This window comes from Patella vulgata, chromosome 2 (assembly GCF_932274485.2).
Source record: "Patella vulgata chromosome 2, xgPatVulg1.2, whole genome shotgun sequence".
Classification (NCBI taxonomy): domain Eukaryota; kingdom Metazoa; phylum Mollusca; class Gastropoda; family Patellidae; genus Patella; species Patella vulgata.
The window spans coordinates 24,188,571-24,209,539 of record NC_065880.2 but is presented as its reverse complement, the minus strand read 5'-3'; the positions used below and the strand labels follow the sequence as shown (position 1 = coordinate 24,209,539).

At 32.9% G+C, this 20,969-nt stretch overlaps 2 protein-coding genes across 5 annotated transcripts; one reads left to right on the top strand and one right to left on the bottom strand.

Moving 5' to 3' along the window:
• On the bottom strand, positions 1-17,175 carry LOC126809777 (ubiquitin carboxyl-terminal hydrolase 22). 4 transcript variants are annotated; one of them, XM_050534540.2, is made up of 13 exons: positions 16,860-17,175; positions 15,716-15,848; positions 15,334-15,456; positions 13,082-13,183; positions 11,154-11,326; positions 10,289-10,460; positions 9,599-9,701; positions 8,999-9,102; positions 8,551-8,608; positions 7,973-8,099; positions 7,358-7,521; positions 6,821-6,970; positions 1-5,896 (listed from the first exon to the last, which is right to left on the bottom strand). In XM_050534540.2, exons 1-13 carry the CDS (start codon positions 16,977-16,979, stop codon positions 5,854-5,856), a joined length of 1,572 nt encoding a protein of 523 aa, XP_050390497.1. In that variant the 5' UTR covers positions 16,980-17,175; the 3' UTR covers positions 1-5,853. The 4 variants fall into 4 exon arrangements, with proteins under 4 accessions (XP_050390497.1, XP_050390498.1, XP_050390499.1 ...); XM_050534541.2 differs by having other exon boundaries at positions 15,340-15,456; XM_050534542.2 differs by having other exon boundaries at positions 10,313-10,460; positions 16,860-17,173.
• On the top strand, positions 17,127-20,963 carry LOC126809778 (dehydrogenase/reductase SDR family member 7B). Its single transcript, XM_056098528.1, has 6 exons — positions 17,127-17,157; positions 19,027-19,130; positions 19,239-19,452; positions 19,779-19,874; positions 20,246-20,398; positions 20,720-20,963. Exons 3-6 carry the CDS (start codon positions 19,284-19,286, stop codon positions 20,926-20,928), a joined length of 627 nt encoding a protein of 208 aa, XP_055954503.1. The 5' UTR covers positions 17,127-17,157; positions 19,027-19,130; positions 19,239-19,283; the 3' UTR covers positions 20,929-20,963.
• Positions 20,964-20,969: the final 6 nt, after the last annotated feature.

The following is a 20,969-nucleotide window of genomic DNA, read 5'->3' as shown; positions in this document are numbered from 1 at the left end:
TTGCAAATCAATAACATTTTTTTTTATTATTATTATTCTCTCTCACTACATCACAGTCACTGCAAGCTGCTCACAACAACATATTTAACATATGAAAAAGTTTGAAATACAGCTTTAAACTGCTCCAGCAGATATCAATACAAGTAAATATAAATCATTCCTAGTAATCCTAGTATACAGGCCATGTTTAAAGCTAACTGAATACTGAAAAAATATCTCTCAGTTTTATGTCTCTTTAATAGAAAAAAAATAACTTTTGTTCCCCACAAATCCAACCATTTTAGATTTCATATCGGTCAGAATACAGAAAATGGGACAAAGCGATTGGATTTGTTGAAAAAAAAACAGCTTTAGTAAAATTGGAAGAGATGAATTCTCACATATATTTTCATACAATTAACCTTTGATATATCATTGTAGTATATTATCACGTCAACATAATAAACTGACACACCTATATATTGATAGTTATAAGTAATAATAATGACTGAGGCATATCTATTCATAATATATTTAATTATAGCCTCTTACGACTAGATGACTGTAAATGAAGATTACAGTAACAATATGAACAGAACATGGGCATTTCTGTTCTCAGAAATATATAATCACCACTAAGATTCTGGCCCTCAGTGCATAATAGGGGTTTGGTTTTCCACTTCTGTTCCATATTGCTTATAATGCTGGTTTGGTTTTCCACTTTCAGTAAATTTTCAAGTACATGTATCTACATTTCAAACTTCCAACTTACTTAATTGGAAAGGTTGTTCAATTCGTCACATTATATTTTTCTTCTAGTTGTTAAAGACAATGGTAACACAGAGGGAATTAAGAAACCATTTAGATAGAATAAATTGGTGAAATGCAATTAAATGGGGTTTAATATTCTACTTTTCTGCACCGAACTTGGTTAGTGAAGGAAAATTTTGTTTCTATTCTTCATGAATCATGAGGATTATGAATTTCTGTGAACTGAGACCCATATGTTCTGCCATATTACATGTAAAATCAATTAAGAACAAGAACTGCATTGTACTAAATAAGCAAAAGTTTGTATTTTAATGTATTAATAGGAAATTGTTTGTATCTTAAGAAAATACCAGCAAAACAGTTTGTATCTTTAGGCTTTCATACCCCTCATTTTGTATCTGCATAGTCAGCAAACTTCGATGTGCTTTAAAATGCTTGCAAATAATTCATTGTAACAATATAATATATTTCATCAGCCACACATCAGAACTTTTAACTTTGTTTTAATTTTTAGTTTATTTGAGCAATATAACACATAAAGCAGTCAGAAATCAATGAACTTTGATTTTGTTCTTTTTGCCACTGCAAAACAACAGAACAAAATCAAGAGAAAAATTTCATGTACAAAACGATCACATTTTCTCGTAAGATAAGATACCATTCATTAAAACAGGACAATAATCATTAATATCTAACAGTAAAGGAGGAGGCTACTTCGAGTTACGAGATCAAACATCACAATAACCAGGACTCCATATAAACAAAACATTTCTTCATTTATTTTCATGATGAATCATAGCCCTCTAGATTTAGTTAAAGGTAAATATCATCTATAAATGTTTAACAATTTGAAGTTAAAACTAAAGCCTAGCACACACTGAAGATTAACTGGTCTTTAATTAAACCTAAAAAACGAAATCTTTGTTTCTGTGATAAATTTTCAAAAACCTTTTTTTGCTTGTTTGAAAAACTGAAATCGTCCAATGTTCACTTAGCATATAGCAATTTGGCTCGACTTTTATTATTTTAACAAGAATGTGTCCCCATTATACTATTCAAAGATAATAATTGTTCTTTATGTATGTATGTTGCCTATGTATTCCATCATATAATTATAAACAAACAGTTCGACTCGTGACATTACATAAAACTAACAAAAATATCACTTATTACTTCAATAACATCAGCATCATCATACCCATCATCCATCATAATTTCATTTTGAATAAATAACAAGCATACAATTGTTACTGAAAAAATAAATTAAGTCTTACAAAATAACCAGTAACAAGTATGGAAACAATATTACATTTTTTTTTTTCTAACAATGTTTAGTTACCTTTTTTTTATTTTCAGAATTAAGTAGAGTTGAACCTACTTGATAACATCACAACACAATATCCATTACTTTTAGCCACTAATAAATATTACTTATCTTTCAATATTGTTAGTATACAGAAATTATGAACAATAACTGAATATAAAATTTATAGCAAGCTGTGTGTAAATTGTGAATAGTGTCACCAAATTAAGAGACACTATCAGTTTAAATATTTCCACCGATCGAAATGAAATGGGATTTAGAGTCAAACTTTTCTGGATCAACCATGCTAATGAACAGAGGCAAATAAAAACATGTGGTGTGCCATAATGAAAATTTTACAAGGATAGATGAGTTACTGCCTACAATTTTTGATTTATTGGGATTGACATTACAGTTAAATTTTAGACAAACTCTGCCAATTTACAACAGAGATACAGATGTTTAAAATTCACATTTAGCAGTCCCTTAGAAATCGGATCTTGTCAAATAGTTACACAAGTCTATACAATACATAACATCCGTAAGTAAATTTCTTTCCAAATAATTCCATTTTCATATTCTTTTTACTCAAGTAACATTTATTAGTGGATAGAAAAAAAAAGGTTTAAAAAAAAAAAAGATGAACATATACAAAAATAGCACTTTCTAAAGACTGTAAGTGGTAATTATTATAAGTCAACAATATAAATATTTCTGTGACTTATAATAATTGTACATTAAAATCTAGAAAAAAAAAATTACTAGAAAAAAAACTCAAGAACATATACAATGATATGTTAACTCTTATATACAAAATAATATATTAGACTAGCTAATATCTACAAAATCATTCTACATACATATATAATCAATCAGCATTCAAAATCATAGCATATGAGACTAAGATGGATAAATTAAATTCATTAGAAATGTATTAAAGAGTTTTAAAGGTCACCAGTTTAATGAAGTACAGGTCACCAGTTTAATGAAGGGCAGGTCACCAGTTTAATGAAGGGCAGGTCACCAATGAAGGGCATATCACCAGTTTAATGAAGGACAAGTCACCAGTGAAGGGCAGGTTACCGGTCACCAGTTTAATGAAGGGCTAACTGTTTTTTGGAAGCATTACATTTTAGTTTTATAAAAGAAACTAGAGTACAATTCTCAATATTTACTATAAACTTAGTATAAAGCACATTGCAGAAAAATGCCTGTGATTGATGTGTAATAACTTATTACAAAATATCTTGCTCAAGACATTTAAACTTTAATACAGACTACACTATGAAGTACTAGCATTTCTATGAAATCATCATGTGACTGTCATCTCATATGATTGGCAAAGTGTCTGTACCATAATTAATAATGGTGAGCCAACATCAAAGAATGACATCACATCTGTATTTTAAACATGCATAAATCACCGAGAAAATATCAAAATCCCTCAAGATTTATTTAACAGTTGTAACCCATGACATATTTTGGTCATTTGTCATCGAAAACTGTTAAATATAAATCATTGTATCTAATTCCAAAAAATTCAAATATCTACAATCAAGAGAATATAGAGGAAAGAACATCAGGCTAATATTGTGTGTATATTATTTTATGATGTCATGATCAACACGAACATTCTAAATACACACCAACTATTTTTACAAAATCAAAATAAGACAGTCATAAACTTATACCACATGCCCATATATCAACCCTCTATTAGTTTATATACTTAAAATATTTATTCATATGTTCTTTTCTAGAAAATTATTCACATGTATATCTAGCAGTTTTACTCAAGAAAAATTCATTAGTTGCATGTAAAAATATTTTGTTTTAAAAAAAAATCAGAAAGTAATGAATAGCCGTTTTTTAAAATTATTAGTCAACATTCACACAATATCAATGTATTTTTTTTTATTTTTTTTCTGAATATCATTTTCAATTTTATAATATATTCATGAATGGAATATGGAATATTAATTTAGGTTTATAGTTTTTCTTGAATATAAATTTAAATTTGTTAATAATATTCATGAATGGAATATACTCAGTTCGAATATCAATTTATTTTTTTACAGTTATTCATGTTGATATCAATAGGTTTTTTAAAAATGTATTCATGAATATTCAACCAATTTTTTTAATGCATTCATGAATATTAATCCAATTTTTTAATGTATTCATGAATATTAAAGGAGACAAAATGATGTAGATTATGACAAACTATCACTATTACAACAAGACATATATACCCTGTTAATAATAAACATAGAACACTGCAGGAAGACACTGTTAACAACATTAGATACCAACAGAAAATAACCTTATAAACTCTGACCTTGCAACCTTGTAAAGGCATTATATGATTGGTGAGGTAACATTTTGATTTTAAACTTAAATATAAAACTTAAAAGAGAAAATTAATCAAAATTTGGTCTTTGGGTTTTATGAGAAATAACAATTATAAGTAATTGCTTGTATTATAACAAGATGAAATATGAAAGACAATCATTTATAAATTATATGAAAACCTGAATCTAAGCACATGACCAGATCAGAAATATGATCAGTGCCAGCATTTTTTGGAGTTTTCTAAAAGAATATCAGCTTTCTAGCTATTTTACAATCAAGCATGAATAATTTATTTAGACTAATAAATAATATAAGTAATTTACATGCTTTATCAGATCTTAAATCAATTCAGAAAAGCATAGCTGACTCTTACAATCAAAAAATAATAAATAGGAATTTATGTCTTAATACGAAATCACTGATATTTATGTATACATACTCACTATACAAAATGATATAATAGGCCATCAATAAAAATATCTTTGTTTCCTGTAATAACCTGACCGACCCTTGATTAATTTGACCTGTAGAGTGTATTGATGTCATGGGCCAACAATTCAAAGAACATATTTTTATAAGCTTTTTTTTAGCCGAGAACATCAAATTACAAAAAAATAATTTTGAAAATGAACCTGTTAATAGAATGACCAACATGGGTGTCGTGATGACAAAATTCAACCACAAAAACTTGTTGGCGTATAAAAAATAAACTGTTCAACTGAGCCATAGTTTACAACATAGGTAGGATTTGAGGAAACAAAAATAATTTTAAGGATAGTCTTGGCAGTTCTATCTTTAAGTGAATTTTGAAAAAAAAATAAATAACTATTAGCTAGTTGTCGGTGTTGTATTTTGTAAGAACTTGAAACAAGAAATTGTACAAATAGTCTGTTTTATTTCAGTTAATCCATAATCATCCATCCATCCAGTAAATTAAAATCCAAATTTCAACTTAATGAATGCCACTTTGAATCACTGGATATTTTTGAGTGAATTTGTTTTCGATGGTGAATATTTTACAGTTTAGTTCATAACCAACACGGCCGTCCAACTTAAGGCAATTCAAATCCAAATTTCAACTAAGTGAATGCCATTTTGAATCACTGGAATCCATACTTTTAGAGTGGATTTGAAGTGTGGTTTGTATTGTGAATATTTAATCAAATTGTTAAAGTTTAATGATAACCAGCCATCTGTGCAATTAAATTCCAAATCTGAACTTAATAAATGCCACTTTGAATCATTGGATATATAGATTGAATTTGAATTGTAATGGTGAATATTGGTCAAGTTGAAATGTGAAGCTATATTATAATAAATATAAGAGGAGGGATGATATAATACTGGTAATATGTTGGTATTATGTCATGATAATGTCATGATAGAACCTGATATTTTAATTAATGATGATTTGAGCAAGGATATCGTAGTCTATGTATCACCATTTGTCATTCATACTCTAAAATCTGTTTATGGTAGAAGAGTAGATATCTGTAAAATAAATAATATATCAACACTTAATATCTACAGGAGTCTCTTTCTTTTTTATTCTGTGTTTGTTAAGATGTTAAGGGAAAGATAATGAAATGGGCTAAGTCCATCCATCCATCTTTCCAACCATGCTTTATTTCAGGAGCATGCCTCATAAATTGTTAAAGATGACTTTATGGATCTTTCTACACACATAGATAGGCCTTTTGTTAATTAAAAATTTCTCAGATCAAATCATCTCTAAATTGTTTCAATGGAACGTCCTACTTTTCGGCCCTGACTGGGCTAATGAAGACGAGCCTATGCCATGCATTGTGCTATGAGGGAAATTTTGCTAGAACAGCGGAACTATGGCCTATTCTTATTTTGAATTCCAACTGTCAAGAGTTCTTTTACAGGCATGCCAATGTGTACCAGGACTGTTATTTACATCCAAACAACTATACATTGTCCCTTGCTAGGCCTTTTGGTCTGTACTCCTGACAAGGGGGAACCAGGTCGGAAAATCACAAATAACTTTCTCTGTCAACACTGGGACCGAACACAGGACCTTCAGCCAATGTCTTACTGAGCCATCGGGACTCCCTGTTTCAATGGTGTACATACAGCCATCACTAAAACAATATAATCTCAAGAAAAATTTAATGTGAGAGTATTCGACTAAAAACTTAGGAATTCTGTCACAGATAAGTGACACAGTAATGCATGCTTGTTGTGTTGGATTACAACTTAATTCTACAGACCAAAACTGCTATTCCTAAGACTGCATGAAACTGCATGAAAAATGTAAATAGCTTTCTGTATTATAAGTCTATTTACAAGTCCGTGCAGGTGCCACAGCTGTGCATGTGACAGGGTGGTATGGGACAGTCTAGTTAGGGCAGTTTGAGATGGTCTAAGTAACAAAGGGTAATTATTACTTACCCTTCACTATTGAGAACTTCTGTTATAGTTGCTTTAGTTATCATATGATCATCACATTTAAACCATTGATCCTTATGTAAGCGTATATAACAAGTATAGTGACCAACTTCTATAGTACCACAGTGATTTACTACAGCAAACAAAGAATATCTGAAAAAAATAATCATTTTATTCACTGTTCAGACAGATTGGTTGAATAATTCCATGACTTTCCATGGTCAAATACTCAAATTCCAGGTCTTCCAGGCCTGAAATTTGCATAGGTAGAATTCCATGACATTCCAGGATTTCCAGGAAGCCTACGAACCTTGCTTTCCCATAGGGACTTTAGCTCTGCGGGAAACCAGAGAAAACCCATGAGGTAGGGCAGCGACTCTACTCCTCAGCACATACACAACACCACTTGACTGACTCAATGGCAGACCTTATCATCTAAGGCACATGCGTTAGTTCAATCACCCCCACTCCCCTGACTATTCAGAATAGAAGCAATCAAAGTATTGCTTTGAATTTTTGAAGTGGACATGCTGTACTTACTTATTATCACATGAAAGACTTGTGGGCATATCCTGTATAATTTGATTTGAAAAACCATTGTTGTCATTTCTTGAGGAGGACATGAACGGTGTCATGTCTAACTCATCGGGGAATGATACAAAAGTTGAGATCTTTTTATGGTAACCTGTGGAATGCTCAAATCTCTGTAAAATACATAAAAATACAAAAATGTATTTAACTGAGAACGAAGGCAAAATAATGTGCTTAACAAGTGAAAATTAATCGGAAGTACAGGGCATCAACTAATGAAATGAAATGGGGTTTAACGTCCTACTGTTCTGCTCCTAATCTGGGATAATGAAAACGGGCATACACCATACAGTGTGCTATGAGGGAAATTTTGCCCGGACAGTGGCACTACTGCCTACGCTTATATCGAATTCCAACTGTCAAGGAATCTATTACATGCACACCAATTTGTACACGGGATCTCATTTTCTTGTCCCATCCGAACGACTAGACAGCTGTCCTTGTTAGGCTGTCTGTCCTGCAACAACTAATGAACAGGTGAGTATTTATTAGAGCAGACAGTACCTTAAATACAGAACATTTCTATTACAAATAAAGTGTGAACAGATGTATTGAAGACAATACCTTGAGATGAAAACAGGCCACTACTGGTAATTTCTTCATTGTTAATTGTTTAGTTGATTCCTGATAACATTGACATTTACCACATTTAATTTTAGCTGAGCTTCCTAAATGTTCTGGTCGTGTGAAGCTAAAAAAAAATATGATGCATACATAATACAACAAATGTGAAATTTTGATACAGCATTAACCATGTTATGTTATTAAAGTTGCTGATTGTCATTTCTTTTTTCGGATGAATGTCTAAATTTTCACAGTTTACTCCCTATCAAAATGTCCTCAAATTGATTATTTAACATTAGGAATAAAACCACCAAAATATCAACAATGGATAATGGATTCACAAGGATCTAATCAAAATATTTTACCCAACAATTACAGGTGGTGCGGGCCTGTTAATATCACCTTCAGATAATCAAGAATGTTGCAAAATTTTCAATTCATCATATCTTTGTAAATACTGAACCGTTTATAGACTCATATTTGCTTTAAGGTAGTTTTCAGCTTTTAGCTTTCGTGATTAATATTTGTAAATTTGAATGTTCATTACAACTGTAGTGAGGAAGAGAAGAGGATATTACCGTTTTAGACACTCTAAAAGTGAGGTAGGTTCATAGTTCCCTGGGCTGTTTGTAAAACCTAGTAGAAAAAATGTTATAATTAAACACTTTGAACGACATGACATTTCGAAAATCTGACAGCTGGTCAGTACAAAGAACCCTTTCGAAATTCATGTTTAGAAAAAATAAAAGCTGGCAATGGCTATGATTACCGGTTGTAACACTATAGCAGCGTGTATTTAAATGTGTACTAATGTCAATGGTTACAGTCTGTAAAACAATAGCAGCAAATGTCAATGTTTACGACATCAAATAATGTAATAGAAGATAATTCTGCTTAATTTGAAGTTTTCTACAATAGTTTACAAGACTATGAAACTAAATGATCAAGACTATTCACTTGTTTTAAGCCTATTTAAAACAAATTTTCTGAAGACTTGTGTTAAAGAGATAAAATGGTACAACTTGCCTGTTCCCCCTGGGGATGGAGTGGAGTGTGAGCTAAAGGCAGGTGGACCTGGACCAAGATCTAATGATATATCCCATATAGGATCAATAGTGGTAGATACATTACTGAAATAAAACAAGATATACATCAACTACCAGCACCGGGTATTCAGCGCTCTTACCTTAATCTCCTATATACTCAATCTAATACAGCACCGCTCAGTCTAATAGAATACTATACTCAATGTAATACAGTAATATGGTCAATGTAATATAGTATTATGGTCAATCTAATACAGTATTATGGTCAATCAAATAAAGTATTATGGTTAATCAAATACAGTAATATGGTCAATGTAATATAGTATTATGGTCAATCTAATACAGTATTATGGTCAATCAAATAAAGTATTATGGTCAATCAAATAAAGTATTATGGTTAATCAAATACAGTTTTATGGTCAATCTAATACAGTATTATGGTCAATCTAATACAGTATTATGGTCAATCAATACAGTATTATGGTCAATCTTATATGGTATATACAGCACCATTTTAAATATAATACAGTATATTCAAGTCTGAATATAAATCTATCAATTAGGTAGTTAATATACTTACTTGCACTGCTTACATGTAACATCTGACTGAAGTCCACCAGTAAATATTTGGTCTATAATACAATTACACAGATGAGGATTACTGCAACTCATACCATTAGTACCTAAAATAGTACAATATATAACAACTAGGCGTCAAACATCTCTTTATCATATATATATATATATATTACTTTATTATATGATGTACGTTACAATGAATAAGATGAAATAACCATTCTGTGTTCTACACACAGGATAAGTTGAATGCAATTAATATGTGGCCAAGATCAAGCTTGGTTAATTTTCAAATAATGAATCGCATGTTATCACCTCTGTGAGAAAAAGCTGGATTTATCTAAAGGCTTGGTAGGCTGAAGCCTATGACCTGAAGATTCAGCTGTTTAATATTTTTGACACTGTCATAAGTCATTCTTATATGCACTGTGGTCTTAGATATCTGCCATTATCCTCGGCTTTGTTCAATTGTGTTTAAAACACACTCTCATCTCCACTAGTCACAAGAGTGGAGGGTTTGGAGCGGCCTCATAAGTGGAATAGCATAGGGCCTCTCTTCATCTAAATCCAGAACGACCGTGAGTGCTTGAATTTAGCATCTATTTCACTAATTCTGTTGGATTAGGCAAGTTACTAGTAGATGTATATCAAAAGCTTGGTTAATAGGAAAATGAACAGTAAATGAAATATATACCCAAGTGAAAATTAGCTGCAATACCTTTGCAATGTCTATGTAGTACATCTAAAGCTGCAATAAGAAATTCATGAGCATCTTGTTGTTCATATCCTGCCAAATGTCGAGCATTGGTCCACACTAGGTGCAGCAGTCTATAGGGTATATGTGGTGTACATACACCTGAATAAAACTACAAAAAAATACAATAAAATATTATAATCCATCCAGAGGTTATTTTAGGAAATGAGTGACATAATTTCATAATTTATGATGCAAAAATGATAAAATTCGGTAGGGCACCATTCCCTTGATTTGATATTTGTTGCAATGTCTGTGTAATTTGTCTTGTCTGCAAGTTTGTCTTATCAGTTTTGTTTTACGAGTAGTGTGGTCCTCCTGCACTTACTATACCCAAATGAACAATCTCAACAAGCCTGGCCAAATGTTTTTACATTCATAATGTGAATAGCAATCAGCGATACACTTATAATCAATAACCAAACCACAATCAGTAGAGTTCAAAGTCCACACAGAACTGCAAGATTTTTTATTGTGTAGAGCATTCCAATGTACAGAATATGGGTTAACTGAAAACACATTTGACTTCTGCTTAAAATAATCGGCGCATCTATGCATTTGTTAGGATTCAGTTATCCAGTTTGTATATTAACAAATTACAATGAAGTTTTTATACACGTTTGTTTATTTATGCAACATGCAATGACTTTTGTTGACAGTTTTATTGAAGTCCCCTAATATTCCAGAAGTATCTCTGATATTCAAGCTGGGTGACTTTAAGTCCTCCATAAATTTTTAGTCCAACTTAAACCCTGAATTTCTGTGATTGGGAAAGATAAAATTAATAAAATAAACAATAACTTACTTCCTGAAAGAGTCGTGCCATTTCGCACACAAGGCACTGTTTGGATTCTCCAGGCATTTGGCAAGTATGGCGATCAGCAAGAAAAAAATCCCGTAATATTGGAGTGTGAGTGAGGGCTTGAACAATACAGTTCATAAAACATGTATTTCCTAAATTGATTAATCCTCGTAACCCTGAAGAAAATACATAAATATAATTATATAACGGATCAAGAGCAGATAAATCTTAAAATTATATTTGACTTCAATCAGTTGGAATGAATCAAGACTAGGTTTGAAATTTCATTATTGGTTTTTCTCAATCTAATTAAAAAATAGATCTATATTTCGTTTCGTTTTTTATACTTTCGATGGCCTACACTACATGTAGATCTAACAAGTTATAGTGGGAGTTCACATTCTATGACGTCAGGTACCAAGCAAGCGACATTTGACCCGATTACGCCAGTCATTCGATTAACCAAATAGCGACCGCCATGTATTTTTTATCTGCTTTTGCTTTGTATTGATTTCTATTGCCGCTAATGTCTACCCACAGTTCCGCGCAAAAAAGGTACACTGATATAAGGGCTTCCCACCCTTTTGATGGTTTCCAAATGATTGTCTCTGATTGTATACATGTATAGATGTTTGTCTTTGTTCCATATTTTGTATATACATCTTCAGTGTACCATGGTTGTCATTCTTTGCTTGATAAAGACGGGAGAACTCTCATTGAAATGTCGCTAAATAAACTCTTCAAGTAACTTGTATTCCATATAATTGTGTCATGTGTTATTCTCATCCAGTTACTAAATGCAAACAATTGATAACTTAGCTCAGCTCAAAATAAAGTAATTTGAATGAAATTTTCCATATATTCATTTTGCATTATCTATTTTTAAAATATATAAGAGTAGTTATGAAGACCTGGTTATCCGAAGTGTCAATGACTAGTTCGTTCGTATTGAAATCTTTAGACTGATTGGCCTCAATCGAATGACAATCTCTAGCGCCTGGTTATTCCAGTCTACACCAAAAGTATTTATTGCGCATGCTCTCCATCACCGTTTGACAGGACTTGTGGAATATGTCTAGCCTTGTTCTTCGAGTCCCTTGTTTGAAATATTATACTTATAGCAAGAAATGAAATGAAATGAAATGGGGTTTAACGTCCTACTGTTCTGCTCCTAACCTGGGCTAATGAAGACGGGCATATGCCATACAGTGTGCTATGAGGGAAATTTTGCCCGGGCAGCGGCACTATCGCCTACTCTTATATCGAATTCCAACTGCCAAGGGATCTTTTACGTGCATTCCAATGTATACACGGGACCTCGGTTTTTCGTCTCATCCGAAGTACTAGACAGCTGTCCTTGTCAGGCCCTCCGTTCTGCATCACTGACAAGGGGGAACCACGACGGAAAATCTGGATGAACTTTCTCGGCCAATGCAGGGATCAAACACCCGACCTCCAGGCTAGCGAGCCAGCGCCTTACCCACTTAGCCACGTGGTCCCCACTTATAGCAAGAACGGCCAGCTATTTATCAAAACCTTACATAATGCCCCTTTAAATATATCATGAAATTTTGATGATCTATTTCTTTCAATCCTTATTTCCAACACAGATCTTTGCCTTTCCTCATTTAAACATTGTGTAACTGGACATCAGTTATCCGCTTCCTTTGCCCATTGCTATTTCAAGGTCGCAATGCCAGGTAATAAACATTCTATACTTGTAACTATGGTCACTATTTACTGAGCCTATTTCAACCCGGTTCTAATAAAAGAAGGGAACAACCGGGTCTCACAGACAGTTTGTTCTATTAAAGAAGGGAACAACTGGGTCCCACAGAGAGTTTATCTTGTGTGTGTGTCCAGGCACCGCGTAATGAAATGGTGACCCGGCCCCACATAATTAAAAGGTAAATAGTTTATTTGGTACTAACCAACTGTAGATTTGGCATCAACCTTTCTTCTCTTTGGATTTTTCTTCAAAAGTTGTAATTCATCTTCTGATGGTTCCCAAGAAGAAAATGGGTCTTTTAGATCTAAACTCAGAAAATGTATTAAATCAGGTATTGTCTATTCAAATTGTTCATATCAAGAATCCCAGGCTAAACCTAAGACCAAGATATTTCGCCAGGATGGTATTTTTTTGTGGTCATATCTACCAAAAATGTAAACAGTGCTTGTTCAATTCATTAAAGTTACAATTTCATATTTTCTAAGAAAGTCAAAACATAATTATTTCTATGTCTTTTGCTCAATAGGTTGTCAACTCACTATTATATGATCATAGGTGTCATTCTCACACTTAAAACTCATTTACACCGGAAATAATAACACAATTACCTCCCAATTACCCCCCTTGTTTTCTATTCTCCACCATGTAGTTATCTTCAAACGTTTGAATTTGAAGATGAAAATGATATTATTGCCAATTTCTCAACTGGCAATAGTGATTAAAAGGATTATTCTTTAAAAAGGTAGGAGTGTTTATAGATACCATCTATTTTAAGGCTTTATTTTAATAAATTTTAAAAATATAACTTAAAAATATGAAATTGCAACTTTAGGGCATTCAAGAGAATATGATTTTATAACCATATTATTGCAATAATACCAGTCACAGTGCTACTAAAGGACTGTCTTCCAAAATAAATCTAAATTAAACAAGTTGCTGAAGGAAAAGCACAATAGGAGTGCCATCATTCTACAATATTTGAAGAACTAATGTTAAAAAAGCTACCAATTGAATTGACACATATTTTCAATTTTATGGACTTTGAATTCAGTTTGATATACTTTGTCATCCAGTATAAGGAATATCAATCCATTTTACAGCACCAGTCCAGTTTACATGAAAATTAGCAAAATTTTCTTACAGGATCTTTGCATGTTGGTTGAAAAAAATATTTTCGATTTGATGTGATTTAAAAGAGATTCCAAACAGATTGAAGCATTCTAGTGGTTTTCAATAAATTGTTCTCGATAGAGAGAGAAATGGTGTTTAATGTCCACACGACACAAACTAGGTCATTTCGAGAATAACATATGGTTCAATTTTATTTGAATAATTCACTTGTGCATAGGGGTCTTTAGCAGTGGGAGGAAACCGCAGGACCTGGGGAAGACCCATGAGGTTAGACAGGCGATCCTACACTTTGTCATGTACAAGTGGGGAATCAAAACCACGCCATTTGACTCAATGACAGACCTTACGTTTCACAAGCACGCATTAAACCACTAGATCACCCAACCCCCCCCCCGACTGACTGGCAGTGAAATTCACCGCTTGGCAAGGTTACCTGTCAGTAAATTAACATGCCACGAAATTCGAATTTCAAAGATGTTAAACTTAAAACACGGTACACAGTTAAAATCAGAATTTTTATGTGAAAAATCACTTAAATATGTAGCTATTTAAAAAAAACAACAATATCTTGATAAACTGATGTAAACAAAATATGTTAAAAATTTTGAAGTGAAAGCCCTGATTTACTGCTTGGGACCTTAAATAATTAGGCGAGTTGTTAGTTATCTTAAAGATACATTATGGGAGATTTTTATAGAGAATTGGCCATTCTTGCTATAACAGTTCAAAAGTAGATGATGAAAGAAGAATATATTGAAAATTTCAGTCAAATTACTTTATTCTGAACATAGTTATCATCGTTGTAATATTTGACTAGAAATGGTAGTGAAATGTGCCTTCACCTTGGCTGATCGTTTGATTGACAGGCGTTAACTCCACCTACATATCTTGATTATCAAGTAAAGTTTTCAATGGCATGCGGAAACGCTCTACAGCGGCCTCACTAATTACACTATCATTTAGCCTCGATCTAACTGACGTATTCTCATCAGGATGCGCCATATTTGAATTAATTAATAAGTGAAATCCTATTTAAATCCGAGCTGTAACCGAGCCATCCGTGGGTCTACAGAGTTGATTTTGGGCTTGTTTAAATAAAGATCTAATTTATAATTTCTATAACATCTGAAGCCTAAATTAAGACTTGCAATAATCAGATTTTGCTCTTGCATAATGTATATTTAAATGCAATTTCACATAAAATGAATTACATTGACCTTCTTGCTGAAAGTGATGCCTCTTTAAAATTGATTTATGAATTGAGCAATTAATAAAGTAAAAAAAAGCAATACATTTGTAGTTAACCATTGTAAAGCTGCTTACACTCACTGACAAGATTTAGAGATGGCTTTTGGCTAAATGATCTGGCAATATCCTCTAAATCTTTATCATAAACATAATCTTCACAGGAAAAACATATTACAGTCCCATATGTTAAATCAATAGCTGAAATAATACATAATATATATAGTAATTTACATATTCACAAAATATAGAAACCGTCAAGTAATTAAACAATTAGCTGTGCTTAGACATGAGAAAAGTTGACCGACATCTTAACTCTTTTTACACATCAACAAATTTAGACAAAAACTGTATTTCACGAATTTTGAGAAGTATCCATCCTGCTTCCAATTCCATATTTAATGAAATTGGAACTATTTATCTATTGTTTCACTTTGTTATTTTTCGATAATCTTCTTACCCAAGTTATGTTTCTTGCCCTTGGCATGTTCATGAATATGTTTAGCACCGTAACACCCAAAATATATACAGTACATACAAGCATGAAGTCTAAGGGTGGGCTGTCGACAGGTATGGCAAACACATGACTTTGCCTGAAAATAAAAATAAAATATATGTGGTGAATTTAGTTTGTGGTAACTCTCTAACCTTCATTTATCTTCAGTCATAGTTGCAGAAAAGTAGGACGTTAAAACGATTTCATTTCTATCTTCAGCTTTTCACAGAATCCAAGTCTGATTAGGAACCAAATCTGCCCAAAAGGTTCTCCTGTGATTTGACTATACATTATTAGATATGATGTGTTATGTACTATGTGAAAATTTGATCTATTAACTCGACAGAATACTGAATATTCTTGTTTTTTGTGACACCTACTAGTTGAAATTTGTTGATGAATGACAAAGACCAAAGAGATTTACAGGTGCCCGTGTTTGGCTTTTAATAAAAGCTAATTCTTTCAGAAGCTATTGTCAGAGAATTATATTTAGTTATGATGACTACAGGATTTTGTGAGATCTGAAAGGTAATGTCAATTTTGTAATCACTGTCGATAACAAATTTTAGATTATTAGAAATTTAGACATTTATGTTACTAAATATAACACCATTTTCTTGATAAAGTACAAATGCCTCTTCAAATATGTGCGGTGTATGGTTTTTGTTTTCATTCCCTTATTTTTGTTCCTACCCAGACAATAGTGGAAACTTTCACTTCCTGCATCACCTGTAAATAAAAACTGAAATAGTCTTTTTATTTTTATCAACATTTCCTTTGTTTCAAGAATATTTAAGTTATTTTCAATGGATGGGAAACAATAATGACATCATTCAGGTTAGGGCCCTACCTTTATTATCTTTCATTTCGACCCATCATATTTTGTTGTTGAAATAGACTGGGTGAATTTGATTTTATTTTGTGGGCCAATATCATCCTTCAAATTGAGTTCTCAAAAAACGAAAGCACAATATAAAATTAACCCACGACAACGGATCAAAACAGTTGCCAAGACGTGTTCAGATGACCTTCTTTTTGTTTTTGATTGGACTGGCTGCTTTTTTTTTTAGTTTTCGCATTCATTATTTCATTCATCATTTTTACTTACCTTTATCCGCCGTGCGTCAGCTGAGGGACAAACGATAAAGTAAGAATAAATTATGCGGAAAGGATCGGTTCCTTTGGCTGCTTTAAAGGCACTTAAGTGCTGGCAGCCATGAACACTCATCTTCCACCCCTCATGTATAGGACCGGCAAAAACTTCATCACTAATTCTTTTGGTTGGGACTGAAATTGTGAAGTTTCATGCGATTCAACAAAGGTTATGCGCATTGTTTAAAGAATTGAAAGCAGTCTGCGCATTTGAATCCCGAGTTCCGTTTCCGGTTTAACAACCAGCAACTACGGTAAACGACGTAATTTCGTCTGCTATAAGAATCCCATTTAATTCATGATAAATTATTTGTAAGCAGTTGAAAGAAGCATAAAATCGTTAAAACCTATATCATCAAATATATATAAAAGTATTTGTCTAAATCAGCCAGTTACTTCGACAAGAGAAATAGCTTACAAAGCTACTTTCATTTTGTTTTGTTTTTGCAAGGCCATAATAAAATGGGCAAATGTATGACATGCATATATCTACGTTGGCATTAAAAATAAAACTTTAATGATCACTGGCATTTTCAGAAAGCTCAGATTAGGTTCTGACATACCGTGTTCCTTTGCCAGGGATCATTTTGAGACTAGTGAACAATTTTTTTTATGAACTACTATGTGCAATGCAATAGTTCTATTCTTTCGGACCTAGAAATTGACACAAATGGGTCACAACGCGTATTATAATGTACTATGAATGTACATAAACTGATTTACATTCAATCATTTCTGTTTTACTGTAATGTCTAATCAGTTACGTTTGGCAAAATATGCAACAAGTCCAAATTGAAAGGCAGTCTTTGGCATCTGGTTATTCCAGTCTACACTGGTAGTATTCATTGCTCATACGCATTGACTTATGGGATACGTTTTGCCTTGTTCATCGAGTCGCTTCATTACAAATGGTACTTGAAAACATTGTGGCACGCAATTCATGTGCCAATTTTAAATTTTTCATTTTGTCTTAAATGTTGTAGTCAAGCCCATCTTTAGTCCTATTTTTCTGTGCTGATTGGGGTAATGAAGACGGGCATACAGTGTGTTTTGAGGAAAATTTTGTCTGGACAATGACACTACAGCTTACTATTGTTTCGAATTCCATCTGTCAAGGGCTCTTTTACGTGCATGCCAATGTGTACAGCGGACCTCAGGTTTTTATCCCATCCAAACAACTAGACAATGTTCCTTGTCAGACTTGCTGTCTGCACAACTGACAAGGGGAAACCATGTCGGAAAATCCTGAGAAATTTTCTCGGCCAACACTGGGGGCAAACTCGAGTCCTGGCTAGTGAGCCAGCGTCTTAGTCACTAAGCCACTGCCGCTTCCCACTTTTTAAGAACATCATATTGTAGGTTAGTCCTTTACAGGAATTACATTGAATATCTTTCTATGTATCAAATACATTATAAGTTACATTGATTGCTCTATGATTTAATATTTTGACCTCATGGTCAGTAGGTATTCAATAACACAGTATGCAGTGGCAGGTGACTGGAAGTTTTATAGGTGGGCCAATCTGTCTTCTTGGATTGATTTACATGATATTAAGACACAGAAAAAGAGTTAGCATTAAAGATAAAGTAGTACTAATTACAGGTTCAACATCGGGGCTAGGAAAAGGTACATTTACAATTTTAGTATATTCTTAATTAGATTTAGAACTGATTTTTTTTTTCAAATTCATAAAAATGTTAGAGAAATGAGTTAATGTGTAGTAAGCAAACGGGTGTTCAATCCCTTCATTGACCGAGGAAGTTCATCCAGATTTTCCGGTGTGGTTTCCACTTGTCAGTAATGCAGGATGGAGGGCCCGACAAGGACAGCTGTCTAGTCGTTCGGATGGGACGGACAACCAAGGTCCCGTGTACATATTGGCGTGCATGTAAAAGATCCCTTGGCAGTTAGAATTCGATATAAGAGTAGGCCGTAGCGCCGCTTCCCAGCAAAATTTCCCTCATTGCACACTGTATGGTGTATGCCCGTCTTCATTAGCCCAGTGTAGGAGCCGAACAGTAGGACGTTAAACCCCATTTCTTTTCATTTCATAATTCTCTTATATTTTCATTGACAGCATTGAAGTAGCTACATAAGTAAAACTCATATTTTCTCTTAATAGCTTGTGCAGTAGCCTTTCATCAAGCTGGATGTCGAGTTATCTTAGCAGGAAGAAGTTTGGAGAAATTAACAGAAGTAAAAAAAGATTTAATATCTAACTTTAAAGTAAGTCAACCATTTTCAGTTTTTTGTAATTTGTCCTTTAAATGTTCTACAACTCAAAAATTGAAATTGAGGACATCTGACTGTTTTTTGACGTTTCTTTTTTTCCAGAGCCAAAATGAACCAAAAATTGTGACTTTAGACCTGGAAGATGAGATGAGTCCGGCATTAGCTGCTAATGAAGCTTACAGTTTTTATAATCAAGTTGATATACTAATTAATAATGCTGGTATTAGCTATAGAGGTAGAATACAAGATACATCGATACAAGTTGATAAAAAGGTTATGCAAGTCAATTATTTTGGTCAAGTGGCTTTAACAAAAGGTAATTGATAAATCAAGATTTAAATAAGATATCAAAAATGATAGACGACTTGTGCTTATTGATCACCTAAACCAGCCTGAATATAAATATTTGGACGTCATCCATCCACCCAGCTTAAACATGTTACAAATAGAATGGAACAGGGTTTAATGTCTTGTATATGCAATACTTCAATCATTATGAGACTAACATAATTTTTTATTTTAATTAAACTGCACGGCACCAGAGGATTTGTTCATAACAAAGCCTGATAATTTCAGTGACAGGTCGCTTAATTTCTGACTTGCATTTTATTAATGAGTATATTGTCTAGATTTCTGTTTCAGGTATATTACCAAGAATGTTAGAATCTGGTAATGGTGGCCATATAGTTGGTATAAGTAGTATTCAAGGCAAAATATCTATACCATATAGGTCTGCATGTGAGTATAAAAGTGTCTTTTACATTCTTGTGCAATTTAAAGAGTTTGTGTTAAATTGGTGAAGTTTTGAATAAAAGTATGTAAAAGTGGTCCTCGGCTTAGTGTGAGTTTTTGTTATCTGATCTCTTAAATTATTGGAGTGCTTTGTTACTTACAGATTATGATGAGGTTGCCATAAAATATTCAAACATAAAAAGTTTGTACTTAGTACTTGAAATAGTAACATCTTTGTTTTGATCAATTAGTTGTGGGAGAGGAGTTATACATAGGCTAAGCCTGTTTCACAATTCCATTCAGATATCCTAAATAAAAATAAAGCATAAGTTGTGAGATGCATAATTATGTGATTACGGTTTACTTTTATTTTTCAGATTCTGCTTCAAAACATGCATTCCAGGCATTTTGTGATTGTTTACGGGCTGAATGTGCTGATAAGAATATCAATGTGTCAGTTATTAGTCCAGGCTATATAAAAACAAGCCTTTCACTAAATGCTGTTACAGGAGATGGCAACAAATACGGTGGTAGGTCTTTAAGAATTAAATACACATATATTATAAATAAAAAGAAAGGTTTGATACTTGAAAAAGGGCTCATTTGTGTAACACCACTAAATTCAATACATTATTGGGAAGGACCATACATATTACATTGCTGTACACGGATTGATTGTTCACACAGGCCTGGATAAAATGGCTTTATTGTTGTACCTGACATTTTGAACTTTGTGCCTGACAAAGCCTGAATTTTTCTGTGACAGGACCTTAATAACGGGATAATGGTGATCACATCTCATGTATTATTTTTAATTTGGTTTTATGAAGTTAATTGATATTTCATTTTAGTCATGGATAAAACAACTGAAAATGGTATGACACCAGAATATGTGGCACAGCGAGTGCTAGAAGCTGTCATGTATCAGAATAATGATGATATTTTATCATCAATCACTCCTAAAATAGCTGTTTATTTACGAACAATAGCTCCATCGGTTTTCTTTTGGTTAATGAAATCCAGGGCTAGAAAAGGACAGAAGGATTACACCGAAGAATGAAATCATCAGTATAACTGTTAAATGGAATTACCTCCCTTGCT

Bases quoted from the DNA above. Each gene is read 5' to 3' on its own strand.
- LOC126809777 (XM_050534540.2), bottom strand. From the start codon at position 16,979: ATGAGTGTTCATGGCTGCCAGCACTTAAGTGCCTTTAAAGCAGCCAAA. The intron at 13,184-15,333 runs GTAAGCAGCTTT...TTCTGAGTTTAG, and splicing joins TCTAAATCTTGTCAGTGAGT to ATCTAAAAGACCCATTTTCT. The intron at 10,461-11,153 runs GTAAGTTATTGT...ATTTTTTTGTAG, and splicing joins TGGCACGACTCTTTCAGGAA to TTTTATTCAGGTGTATGTAC.
- LOC126809778 (XM_056098528.1), top strand. From the start codon at position 19,284: ATGAGTCCGGCATTAGCTGCTAATGAAGCTTACAGTTTTTATAATCAA. The intron at 19,453-19,778 runs GTAATTGATAAA...TTTCTGTTTCAG, and splicing joins TCAAGTGGCTTTAACAAAAG to GTATATTACCAAGAATGTTA. The intron at 19,875-20,245 runs GTGAGTATAAAA...TTTATTTTTCAG, and splicing joins TATACCATATAGGTCTGCAT to ATTCTGCTTCAAAACATGCA.